Source organism: Pocillopora damicornis, chromosome 14, assembly GCF_964200805.1.
Source record: "Pocillopora damicornis chromosome 14, jaPocDami1.2, whole genome shotgun sequence".
NCBI classification, from domain to species: domain Eukaryota; kingdom Metazoa; phylum Cnidaria; class Anthozoa; order Scleractinia; family Pocilloporidae; genus Pocillopora; species Pocillopora damicornis.
Genome location: NC_142683.1, coordinates 15,337,729 through 15,350,296, shown reverse-complemented (window position 1 = coordinate 15,350,296; position 12,568 = coordinate 15,337,729). Strand labels below are relative to the sequence as shown.

The window sequence follows — 12,568 nt, the reverse complement described above, 5'->3', positions numbered from 1 at the left end:
ATAATAAATCACATTTGAAATACCTACCTTAAAATGCCTGGCTAAATTTCCAAAGTGGCTGACACATCCCTGGCGAAAATCTTTAACGATCCTAAAAAATCTTTATGAGAACTTTTAAAGATCTTCAAAATTCTTCTTAAGATCTTCAAGGATATTTCATTCTCTTGCCAGGATCTTCAAGGATCTTCAAAGTTCTTGTCAAGATCTTCAAGGATCTTTCATTTTCTTGCCAAGATCTTTAAGGATCTTTCATTTTCCTGTTAAGATCCACGAACAGTTTTCATGTCAAATATGCAGTAAACTGCTTGCGTGTCATCCTTTGTTTTCAAGGTGTCCGATCAGGTATAACTGAAAATGGCACCTCACTTTGATAGGAATCCTTTTGTTGTTGCTTCTTACTTCCTGAAATTATCACTTGAAATTCGCTCGGTAATGTAAAAAAAACAACAACAACAACGCGAGTAATACATATATATCCAAATTCTTTCATCACAGGAAAAGTTGTAGGACCTGATAGCATCTTAGGGACGGACCATTAGATTTTTGATGGGGGAGGGGGGGCGGAGTATTGGGATGTTGGGCAATAACCCCCGAAAAAATCGAGCACGGGCTTAATGGAAGAAAACAAATCGTGCAATTGGCAAAAGACCCCCCCCCCCCCACCCCGCATCAAAAATCTAATGGTCCGTCAATAAGGTACTTTTTACATTATTCCAAAATGGGTTTCATTCCGGAATGAAATGAATTTCATGCCACGTTGACATGCAAGATAATCATAAATAAACTAGGTAAGACTGTTAAGTTAGATTTTTTTTCAAATTGTAGCGATTTATGCCTCCATATGCCAATAAAAGGTGGCGACAAATAGACACACCATGTATATTTCATAGTCGCTAACAAATAAATTTTGCCGGACTTTGAGTTCGTCTCACGATAGAACAACACAATTACACAAGAAAATTTTTATAGTAACCTTATAACCATCCTTTTTTTATTTTAAAAGCTAGAAGCTCAGTAGATTCTGTCTTATTGGTCATTGTTAAAACTGTCTTTGTTTTGATGCTACTTTTCGACATAGAAAAAGTATGTCGGACAAAAATATTCACCAAAAAATAAGTATTTTTGTGCCAGCCTCAATAATGTCAGGGGATTAAGTTTAGATGATAAAACAAAGGATTGTGTCAACAGAAATACCGGAGGTCAAGTAAATTCGTTACATGAGGTCACACAACTCGGGTAAGTGAAAATTTGCATATTTGAGCGGTCGAACGAAAAAAAGTCATTTCTCAAAAACTAAAATATATTTTCACAAAAAACCTACACCACAATTATCGGGACATATTGGGCTACAAAATATAAAAGTAGGAGAGAAAACGAATTTGGGCGACTTGCCGCTGTTTGTCTGATGCATGTTGACATTAGCTCTTAATTGGCTTCTGGTTTTGTGTCTATGTATCCCTCCCATTCTCAGAAGGGAAATAATATTTATTTTGCTACTGGGTAATATGTTGAACTGATGTTTACAACCATTTTCAATCACTTTTTTTTCAGGCCAGGATGACCTAAAAGAACAACTTTTTAAGAATCATCAGTCTTCTTACAGTTGCTATGGCTACAGGAAGAAGTTCAATTAAAGTTCCATGTGAAAACGAAGACTTACCCGACAGAGAAAATGCACCAGATTTTGACGAGGACACTTTACGAGGTGAGCTAGGTTCAACTTCGGCTTCAGTTATTGTTAGAGCAATTTCTATTCGATCAGTTTCAAGAATGCCAGCAGATGTGGAAAAGGATACATACACTGTATGACCACTTTAAAGGATATTTGGCCAGTCATGACTCTCTTCTATGATTACAATATGCTGTTCATTGAGGAGATCTATGACACAGAAACTTTTGCTATTTTCTTTTCTAACAGTTCAAAGCAATAACACAAAGTTATAATAAGTTAAGACTTTATTTGATCATCATATAACATCCATTGTAAGTTTGCACCATAGGTACCATCATCATCATCACCATCATCTTTCTATTTTAATGAATGATAATCACTTTGAAACCTTCAACATTCCCTCCTTTCTCCTCGAGCAACTCACAGGCATTTGATCTTCATCCAAGCCAAAGAGGGCGGGGAGGGGGGGAGGGGGTTTAACCCTGCCTGACTGGCGTTAGGGAATTTGAATAAAAACTGTCACATCTAATTTCCAGTAGAGTACAAGTGTTAATTATCATTTAATATGGAGGTGTTTAAGGCAGATAGTGCACTTTCACTAACAAATGTCTCAGAAGAAATAAGGCTTCAAGGTCTAGGTTTTAAAGCTTGGTCAATTAGTTTTTAAAGCTTGATCAATTAGTTGAAAGTGAAATTGCTAATTATTTCGCCTTTTACATAAGATTGTGTGGGGCATTTGAACATTTTATTAATTTTGCCCAGGGAATAGGAATTTTAGGAAACCTATCTCCAAGATCTCTCATCTCCAGGGGTTTGCCTCAAGTTGAGTGATGCTTGTAATTCTCATCATTATTCTTACCCATGTTGTCACCTACATTGTTAGCATCATCATAATTATTGAAAATCTGCAGATTTGAAATCTCCAGATCTTGGCAGCTCTGACTATACACGAATAGTTATTAACTACGACCATAGACTTTGACACTCATTTTTAAATTTTTTTTGGAATTATTTTATTTTTTCTTTGCAGCCACAGCTGATGTTTATAGGAATGAGGGTAATGAGGCCTTCAAGAAAGGAGATTTCATCAATGCTATTCATTTTTACACCAAAGGAATTAAAATGAGCTGCAATGACAAAGAACTGAAGGCCAAACTGCACAACAACAGGGCAATCGCACATTCTAAACTTAATAAGATGATGAGAGCTTTAATATGCATTTTTTTACTATTTTGAAGCTATTGAGTTGTCAGTAGTAGTTTTCTGAAAAAGGTGATAATTTTGAATGCATGCCCGGAAAAATTTACATCTTATCTTGGCCTCTCAAATATACAAAGAAGTAACTTCTTACCCCAGATATCAATGAGCATCAGAAGTTTTTCCCAAAATTATAGTAATGGTAGTTGGTTTGCAACATGTATGGTTAATCAGAGATATTTATTTCAATAACAGGAAATGACCAGGATTCACTAAGGGATGCAGAAGCAGCCATTGAGTTAAATCCAACTTTCCTTAAGGCAATTGTGAGAGGTTAGATATGGTAGCTGTACTATAATAATAATAATAAAAAAAGAACTCAACACTCTAAGGTTAAATGAGGTTAAATGGAGTTCAATCTTGTCTCAATGGACTTTAATTAAGAGGTCGAGACCACCCTGATGTACGTTTGAATCTTGCTCTTGACTGCTACGCCATTACTTCCATTAATCATGATGAGAATATTATTTTGAACGGGATGAAGAACTCAATGCGGAATGCAAAGCAAAATTTCAGCATGAATATTTTAGTTCCTTAAGTTCAATGAGTCACAGGTGTCAGATATGTTAAGAGAGTGTCCACGAGAGCACCGGGCAGTCGTGCTACATGCCATCTCACCGATTTCAATGAAACTTTGCCAGTTTAAAGGGTCTACCCCAAAACTCAAAAAGACAAACTGGTTTCTGTTTTGGTTTTTTTTCCGGGGGGAGATAGACCACCCCCCCGGTTTTTCTTGGTTTTCACCAAGGAAATCGCTTCAAATAGGTATAATGTATGAAGCTCTCACCGCGATGGTATTCAGCTGATTACTTTGAGGATTTGCACACATATTTTTTATATCCTTTGTTAATGTCTGCTGGGAGTATCAGTCAGTTTGATTGATGACTTGTCAATCAACAGAGGCAAATATACGACAGTGTTTTTAGACTTTTCGATTTATCCAAATATTTGACAACTTTGAGGTCAAATATTTCCCATTGCCAGAAAGCTACAACACTAATCTTAATTACCCTTTATAACCCATCATTTCATCTCTGAAAATCATCAAAAAACTATTTGGGTACTACCGTATTTTTGTTTTGGATGCCTTTTAAAATCTGCGACTGTGACAAGTTTCTCTTAACTACACCTGTCACGCAATTCTTGCTCTAGGCGGTTACTTGACAAAATAAACCTACATTTTTTAGCTCTTTATACAAGATGATTGATCAAGAAAGGTTAAAAATGTTAAAAACTTTCGAGATTTTTTGTAGGAATGGAAAATTTGATAATTTGACGAGTAACCTTCCTGCAAATTTCCCTTGATGAAATCCCAAGACATAGCCAGTTGTTTTCGTGAGCAAAGACAATAAATATGAAAGAAAAGTGAGATGCAAATGCCTTTTTTTTTTTTAGCTTAATAGCAGCTGTACCCTCTCCTGCAGTCTTCGTCTAAATTTTGAAAGGTCCCTCCTTATCTTCTGCCTTGTTCGATCAATTTCGAATTCTGAAGCTAGATCATCGGCATCGGCCTCTCCGTCCTCATTCATATTTACAGAGGGGTACCTCATCAATAAACCTCTTTTTGTTACGGCAGATAACCTGCTGAAGTATCGAGCGATTTGCTGCTGTATCAACCGGTGAGCATCACTGCACGAACTGAGAAAGTAAAAATTGTATTTATCTCCCACGCGTTTCGTCTTACAATAGTAGACTTCATCAAGGATTTTTTCAAGTAGGGTAAATAAGCTTGCTCATATACAAATAGTAAATAAGTTGTCTCTTTGCTATTGAAGCCAGTGGATAGAATTCGCCAGGTGCGCCTACGGTGTTATACATGCGTGACATTTTCCAGACCTTACATGTACGAGTACGTGATCCGTTTGAGGGTCACAGACTTAGGGTAAATATTTCACTCCTCAACATCACGCAATGTCTCTAGTTTATAGAGGTCTTAGAACGTTTCATTATATGGAGTTGCCTTCTGCGGGTAGAAGGCTACAAGCGAATTTCTCAGGCGTAATTGCCTTTGATTTCTTAATTGATGTTGTCGCAAACCTAGTTTTTGGGAGTCACGAGACAAAAAAACTTATCAGGACCTAGTTTCGTGTTCTAATGGAAATAAATAGCAAATAAAAACACATTTTCTTGAGAAATAAAGTCACCAATGACGGGGGTTCTCTGAAACAAATAGTGATAGAAAAGGGTTTCAGTTCTGGTCAATATTGACTTTTCCCGGCCTACTTCCAAGTCTGAGGGAACGCACTGAGGGAATAAAAAAACATAAATGTGTGGTAATGCAAGCAAGAGAATAAAAATCCAAATGAAGAAAAAGGAGAAAACATAGGAACCCGTGTTGCAGCGTGCAGATATCTTTCGCGCCAGACCTACACACCTAAGCTCGACACCACCCAGAGAAACTCGAAAGAATCCTGTATATGAACTAGCTCGCACGTGCACACAGGAAAGGCCATGACAATCAGCGAAAATAATAGCAAATGCAAATGATATTTGCAGTCAAAAAACAGAAAAATAAGATAACAGAAGGATTAAGAACTTTTTAGAAGTATCTTCTTGAAAAAAAAAAGATGAACAATTTTTACTTCTCATGAAAAGCCACGCAGTAACCCTACAAATACTATTTCTATACGTGGAATTTCTTGATGGTGGAAAGTGGAAAAAACATTTTCCAGTCTTATTTTCTGGAAACATGGCGTAGTTAATGAATTTATGGGGCTATTGATATTTCCTATGAAATAAGGGGGGCAGAGTTTCCCGTCATGCGCGGTATGGAAAAGCCGAAGTTGTTACGCTCGGGAACTTGTACGTCAACAAGCAGGCGACATGTGACTTTAAAATCTCCTCTCCTGTTACAGTTTCCTTATTGTAAATTGTGCGATAATGATAATAGACGATCAAAGTATAGGCTAATGAATGTTTTGTTCTGTACCCTATGTCCTGATTTTAGCAAATCTTGAAAGTAATAAACGACTGAAGAAAGAAACGCAACGATTTTCCCATTGATTTTTCGTGAACATGCATCTCTCTAAACGTGAAGTTTTCCATTCCTACAAAAAATCTCGAAAGTTTTTAACATTTTTAACATTTCTTGATCAATCATCTTGTATAAAGAACTAAAAAATATAGGTTTATTTTGTCAAGTGACCGCCTAGAGCAAGAAGTGCGTGACAGGTGTAGTTGAGAGAAACTTGTCACAGTCGCAGATTTTAGAAGGTATCCAAGACAAAAATACGGTAGTGCCCAAAGATTTTTTTGATGATTTTCAGAGATGAAATGATGGGTTATAAAGGGTAATTAAGATTAGTCTTGTAGCTTTCTGGCAATGGGAGATATTTGACCTCAAAGTTGTAAAATATTTAGATGAATCGAAAAGTCTAAAAATACAGTCGTATATTTGCCTCTGTTGATTGACAAACCGTCAATCAAACTGACTGATGTTCGTGGCGGCCATTAACTAAGGATGTAAAAATATGTGTGCAAATCCTCAAAGTAATCAGTTAAATACCATCGCAGTGAGAGCTTCATATATTTTACCTATTTGAAGCGATTTCAGTAGTGAAACCCAAGAAAAACCAGGGGGTGGTCTATCTCCCCACGGAAAAAACCAAAACAGAAACCAGTCTGTTTTTTTTTAGTTTTGGGGTAGAGCCTTTAAACTGACAAAGTTTCGTTGAGATCGGTGAGATGGCATGTAGCACGACCGCCCGGTGCTCTCGTGGACACGCTCTTAAGTCACTATCTAGCTGTTTTAGAAAAAACGATCAGGACTTATCTAACTCTTAGTGTTTTTGTGGGAGTTGTTGATCCCAATTTAAGTGTTCTTAGAAGTTTCAGTTGTCTGTAGAGCTAAATAAATCTAACTGAAACCTAATAGGGCCTGTTTATTCTTTACCGTTTAGTTTCTTTGTTTTGTTTTGTTTTGTCTTTTTTTTTTCTTCTGGTCTGTAATGATTTCAATGGTTTCAGGTTCTTTTCTCAGAATTGAGCTACAGTAATAGTATGCTTCTTTGTGTTGTTGCCTACAGGAGGCGCTGCTTGTGTTGAACTGAAGAGATTTGAAGAAGCAATCACTTGGTGTGATAAGGGACTAGCTGTATCTTTTGAAAGAATCGTTCATTTTTAACCGTGGGTATAAAAAAAAAAAAGTTTCCATAATTTGATGTTTCAAGGGAGAAAATACAAAGAAGGGTGTTAATTATGATGGGAACTTGTCAGCCCATATACTTTAAGTTTGTGTGATTAATAATATAGGAGACGTTATAACCTCATGACTTATTAATGAAATTACTCCTTTTAGCCAATTTGACTTAGTTCTACTATCCATGCCAATAACTGTTACATTAGTTTAAATCACCCTTCAATTTCCAGACCAAATTTGTCTAGAAACGATAATAACAAAGTAGTTTGCATTTAAAAAGCAGCAATGTTTTTATCATAACAAGGTCACCCTTTATCATCCCTCTTGTTCAGAGGCTTGGGAACCAAGCACGTAAATGTTAAAATGGACTATTACATATCAATATGATCAGAAACATAATCTTTTTTGTTTTTTCCACATTTTTTACCCTTAACATAAAAAAGATTGACAAAAACCATAGGATCTTGTTGTCATTAAGACTTCAGTCTGTCAGTGAAGTGGGAGATAAGTCCATGGAGGAAAAAGATCCTATTAGTCATGACCACGGTAGTGCAAGTTCAGGTGATGTCAAGAAAGTCATAGATCTCTATAATCGGGGAGAAGAAGCCATAGAGTACCTCAACCTATATCTTAAAAAAGCTAAAGAAGTAGGAGACAAGCATGGGGAGGGTAACGCTTATGGCAGTCTTGGCAATGCTTATCACCGTCTGGGTGATTTCAAAAAAGCCATAGAGTACCACAACCTACATCTTAAAATAGCTAAAGATATAGGAGACAAGCATGAGGAGGGTGGTGCTTATGGCAATCTTGGCAATGCTTATGACAGTCTGGGTGATTTCAAAAAAGCCATAGAGTACCACAACCTACATCTTAAAATAGCTAAAGATATAGGAGACAAGCATGGGGAGGGTGGTGCTTATGGCAATCTTGGCAATGCTTATCGCCGTCTGGGTGATTTCAAAAAAGCCATAGAGTACCACAACCTACATCTTAAAATAGCTAAAGAAGTAGGAGACAAGCATGGGGAGGGTGCTGCTTATGGCAATCTTGGCAATGCTTATATTAGTCTGGGTGATTTCAAAAAAGCCAAAGAGTACCACAACCTGCATCTTAAAATAGCTAAAGAAGTAGGAGACAAGCATGGGGAGGGTGCTGCTTATGGCAATCTTGGCAATGCTTGTATTAGTCTGGGTGATTTCAAAAAAGCCATAGAGTACCACAACCTGCATCTTAAAATAGCTAAAGAAGTAGGAGACAAGCATGGGGAGGGTAACGCTTATGGCAATCTTGGCAATGCTTGTATTAGTCTGGGTGATTTCAAAAAAGCCATAGAGTACCACAACCTACATCTTAAAATAGCTAAAGAAGTAGGAGACAAGCATGGGGAGGGTAACGCTTATGGCAATCTTGGCAATGCTTATATTAGTCTGGGTGATTTCAAAAAAGCCATAGAGTACTACAACCTACATCTTAAAATAGCTAAAGAAGTAGGAGACAAGCATGGGGAAGGTGGTGCTTATGGCAATCTTGGCAATGCTTATCACAGTCTGGGTGATTTCAAAAAAGCCATAGAGTACCACAACCTACATCTTAAAATAGCTAAAGAAGTAGGAGACAAGCATGGGGAGGGTAACGCTTATGGCAGTCTTGGCAATGCTTATCTCCGTTTGGGTGATTTCAAAAAAGCCATAGAGTACTACAACCTAAATTTTAAAATAGCTAAAGAAGTAGGAGACAAGCATGGGGAGGGTGCTGCTTATGGCAATCTTGGCAATGCTTATATTAGTCTGGGTGATTTCAAAAAAGCCATAGAGTACCACAACCTAGCTCTTAAAATAGCTAAAGAAGTAGGAGACAAATGCTTGGAGGCAATTGCCTACTATTCACTAGGATCCGTTTTTGAGTTGCAAGGTGGACTGCCAAAAGCCGTTGAACATTATCAAGCTAGCATACACTTATTCGATTCCTTGAGAGTACTTCTAAAATCTAAAGATGTGTGGAAAGTTAATTTTCGAAATCAGCATCAAATGGCGTATACGAGTTTGTGGAGAGTTCTCGTAGAACAAGGTAATGTAGATGAAGCCTTATTTGTTGCTGAGAAAGGGCGAGCTCAAGCTCTGACCGACCTCATGGAATCCAGTTTTTGTGGTGGAACTAGTCACCATAAGGGAGAAGATGAAGATTTCACAGTTTTAAAAAACGTTCCATCAAACACTGTCTTTCAGGCAGTGGACAAAGCTAACGTCAATCTTTGGGTTCTTTCCGAAGGAAAACAAGTTCGGTTAAGACAAAGTAAACTCAAAGGTTTTGTTTCAGAGAATAGTGGATCTAGCCAGTCCTTTGAATCGTTCATGCTCGGTGTCTATACACAACTTGGTGTTCGTTCTAATGTGAGATGCGAGAATCGATCTTTAGATGCTTTGAGGGAGGGCCGTTCAAAAGTGGATGAGAAAACCAAAGAAGCCAACCCTCAACCTCACATCCAACAAGACGGATGCTTGAGCACTTTGTATGATATCGTTATGAAGCCGGTGGCTGAATTGATTGAAGGGGATGAGCTACTCATTATTCCTGATGGACCTCTGTGGATCGCTCCTTACGCTGCATTGAAGGATGGTAATTCTAAATACCTGTGTGAATCGTTCACAATCCGAGTCGCTCCATCGTTAGCAAGTCTTAGACTCATTGCCGATTGCCCAGATGATTATCACAAAAGCAGTGGTGCGTTACTTGTAGGAGATCCGTGGGTATCCGAGGTTACTAACAGCGAGGGAAAGAAAATCTTGGAGCAGCTTGAGTATGCTGAAAAAGAAGTAGAAATGATCGGAAAAATTCTGAATATCACACCAATCACTGGCAGACAGGCCACCAAACGTGAGGTGTTGAAAAGACTCAGTTCCGTTTCTTTAGTTCACTTTGCGGCACACGGATGTCCGGAAACTGGCGAAATTGCTCTTACACCTGACCTAGACCGAATATCTACGGTGCCTACGGAGAAGGAGGATTACATTTTAACGATTCGAGATGTGTTGAATGTTCAACTTCGCGCCAAACTTGTTGTGCTCAGTTGCTGCCACAGTGGTCGGGGCGAGATCAAGGCTGAAGGTGTGGTTGGCATTGCGCGCGCTTTTATGGGGGCTGGTGCTCGGTCTGTTGTGGTGTCCCTGTGGGCGATTGATGACGAAGCTACTCTCCAGTTCATGAAATGCTTTTATCAACACCTTGCAGAAGGTAAACCAACAAGCAAGTCACTGAATCTGGCCATGAAAAGCCTCAGAGAATCAGATGAGTTCCACGAAATCAAATACTGGGCGCCCTTTATGCTGATTGGAGATGACCTCACGTTTGACCTGATGGCAAAGGAAAGAGAAAATTTGAATAGAAAATCAAATAAATGAGAAAATCTTTTTTTTCATCTCAAAAGAATGAAGTTGGAACCTGGAAGGTTTAAATGTTTCTCTATGTTAAACAATTTTTGGCTATTTTTCTTTACTTTTTATTTTTTTGTTTAATGGAACTTGAGATGTGTAACTTTACTATGGTGAAGAAATAAACCAGTCTATTTCATTATCTTTTGATCAGTGGAATTGTCATTTTTTGTTACCTTAACAAATTTAAATGCTTGCGAAGAGAACGAAATGCAACAAGGCCTCTGTTATGAACGAGGTTTCCATTTCCACCAACATGTCACTCAGCTCTGTTCCTGTATTACAATCAGTTGTATGGAAAATAATTTAAAGGTTATTTCTTTTACCCAACCAGGGGCTTTTCCATCGGATTTTAATTACCTTTATGATCTAAGCTTTTGATAAGCAAAGAAACAATTCGTCATATGCAAAAGTTGGCGAATTTTAATTTCCATAACTTTGATTGAATATGTATGTGAATTAAATACGTGAATTGATCTTAGACAGTTTTCTACATATTAAATTACTTTGTTACAATTTACCTTCATATTTACAAAAAAATTGATTACCATTTTCAACTCAATCCATTTTAATGCAATCTAGTTCTGTCAGTGCCAAGATTGCCATTCTAAGCTTAATTTGAAGAAGTAAACATCAGAGATGATGTTATTAAATTTACTAACCATATGTTAGAGACATTACACCTACTTTTAGGGGTGTAGCCAGCCTCTAGTCCCGTAGGTCCGGCCAACAATTGTTTTCTGCCCGCTTGACTGTTACTAAAAGATAATATGACTCTTGCAAATGTTGAAAAAAAAACTTAAATTTGTGAGGGAAGAGGCTTACATTTAGTCAAAAAGCTGGCTACAACCCTGTTGTCAATCAAACGAGTCTGGCCAATTTTTGTCCGTTTTACCAAACACTTCTCCGTTCGTTTTAAAGAACGACGACAGAGAGGCTGAAAATTGTCCATGTAATCTAAACTAGGAAAGAGGGACGCAGAGTTCACTATAATTAAAGTTTCCATAGATATGACTTTTAATGTATGTGACATGGAATTTGTTGTTTCTAGTAGGAAAATATTTACGCCTATAAATGAGAGAAGCAGTTAACGTAAGCCATTTAGTCCTCAATGGGAATTATTTTGGTAAAAAGGCTCATTAATTAATGTAAACCTAGTGCGTAGTTGAAAAGGTTCAGGGCTTCAGGATAAAACTTCTAATTGTTGAAAATCACCTCTTCAAAATTTTTCATCGCTTTAAATGTACCTCAGCATGATTTGAAGATGTCTGATAATATCTTTGTTAGGTTTAAGAATTTATAGTTTGGTATTTAGAGCACACTTTGTAATTAGAACCCGTTATGTGGTCAAAAGTTTTAAGATATACTGTATCAATGCTGTTTTAGAAGAAAGCTTTGTAAAATCAATCTTAGTTTTGCAGATTATTGTAACTACCATTGGTAAATGCTGGTATAAAATGTAATAGTTAACCTCACACTTGGTTCAATGTAACTAGGATTTTAAAGACATGCTGGGACAGTTTTCACTAAACATGGTTTGTATAATGTCAGTGTATTTCGTGCGAAGTGTTTTGAAGCTATTTTATTTTAAGTTGAAGATAATTGTTCATTTATCTTAGTTTGTATTAATTAACTCACGAACTCCCAAGTTCTGAAGAAAAATTCTCCCAACTGATAAGAATGTAGAATTTAGATATATGAAAATTCACATATTTGCACTGCATTGTAAATAGGACCTGAGAAAATGATAAGAATGTGTTTCTCTTTGCTGCCGCTTGTTCCGAGAATCCGATGTAACATGTTTCTAGTAAAAGATTATCCTCCAGTTTGGATTTTCCCTCATTGTTATTGACTCCATGTTTGTCGGTGTATTAATACCGTGAGGAAAATTTAAATTATGAGCAGTCTTGGGAGTAAATGGGTTCATTTTAGCGTCTCCGTTTAGCGCGTATTTTACTTAATGCCTTGAACGATTTAATGCAGTTTCTATTGTGCTTATTTTTTTACTTCTTTGTGTAAGAGAAATATAGAGTGTGTAAAATATAAAAACTGCGTTGATTTACAGTGTTTGTC

The 12,568-nt window shown here is 37.2% G+C and overlaps 1 protein-coding gene across 1 annotated transcript; it reads left to right on the top strand.

The window, feature by feature from the left end:
- The first annotated feature begins 1,608 nt into the window (after window positions 1-1,608).
- LOC149034664 (uncharacterized) lies at window positions 1,609-10,474 on the top strand. The gene is made up of 5 exons (XM_089194471.1): window positions 1,609-1,705; window positions 2,703-2,862; window positions 3,123-3,202; window positions 6,955-7,022; window positions 7,511-10,474. Exons 1-5 carry the CDS (start codon window positions 1,609-1,611, stop codon window positions 10,463-10,465), a joined length of 3,360 nt encoding a protein of 1,119 aa, XP_089050597.1. The 3' UTR covers window positions 10,466-10,474.
- The last annotated feature ends 2,094 nt before the right edge of the window (window positions 10,475-12,568 follow it).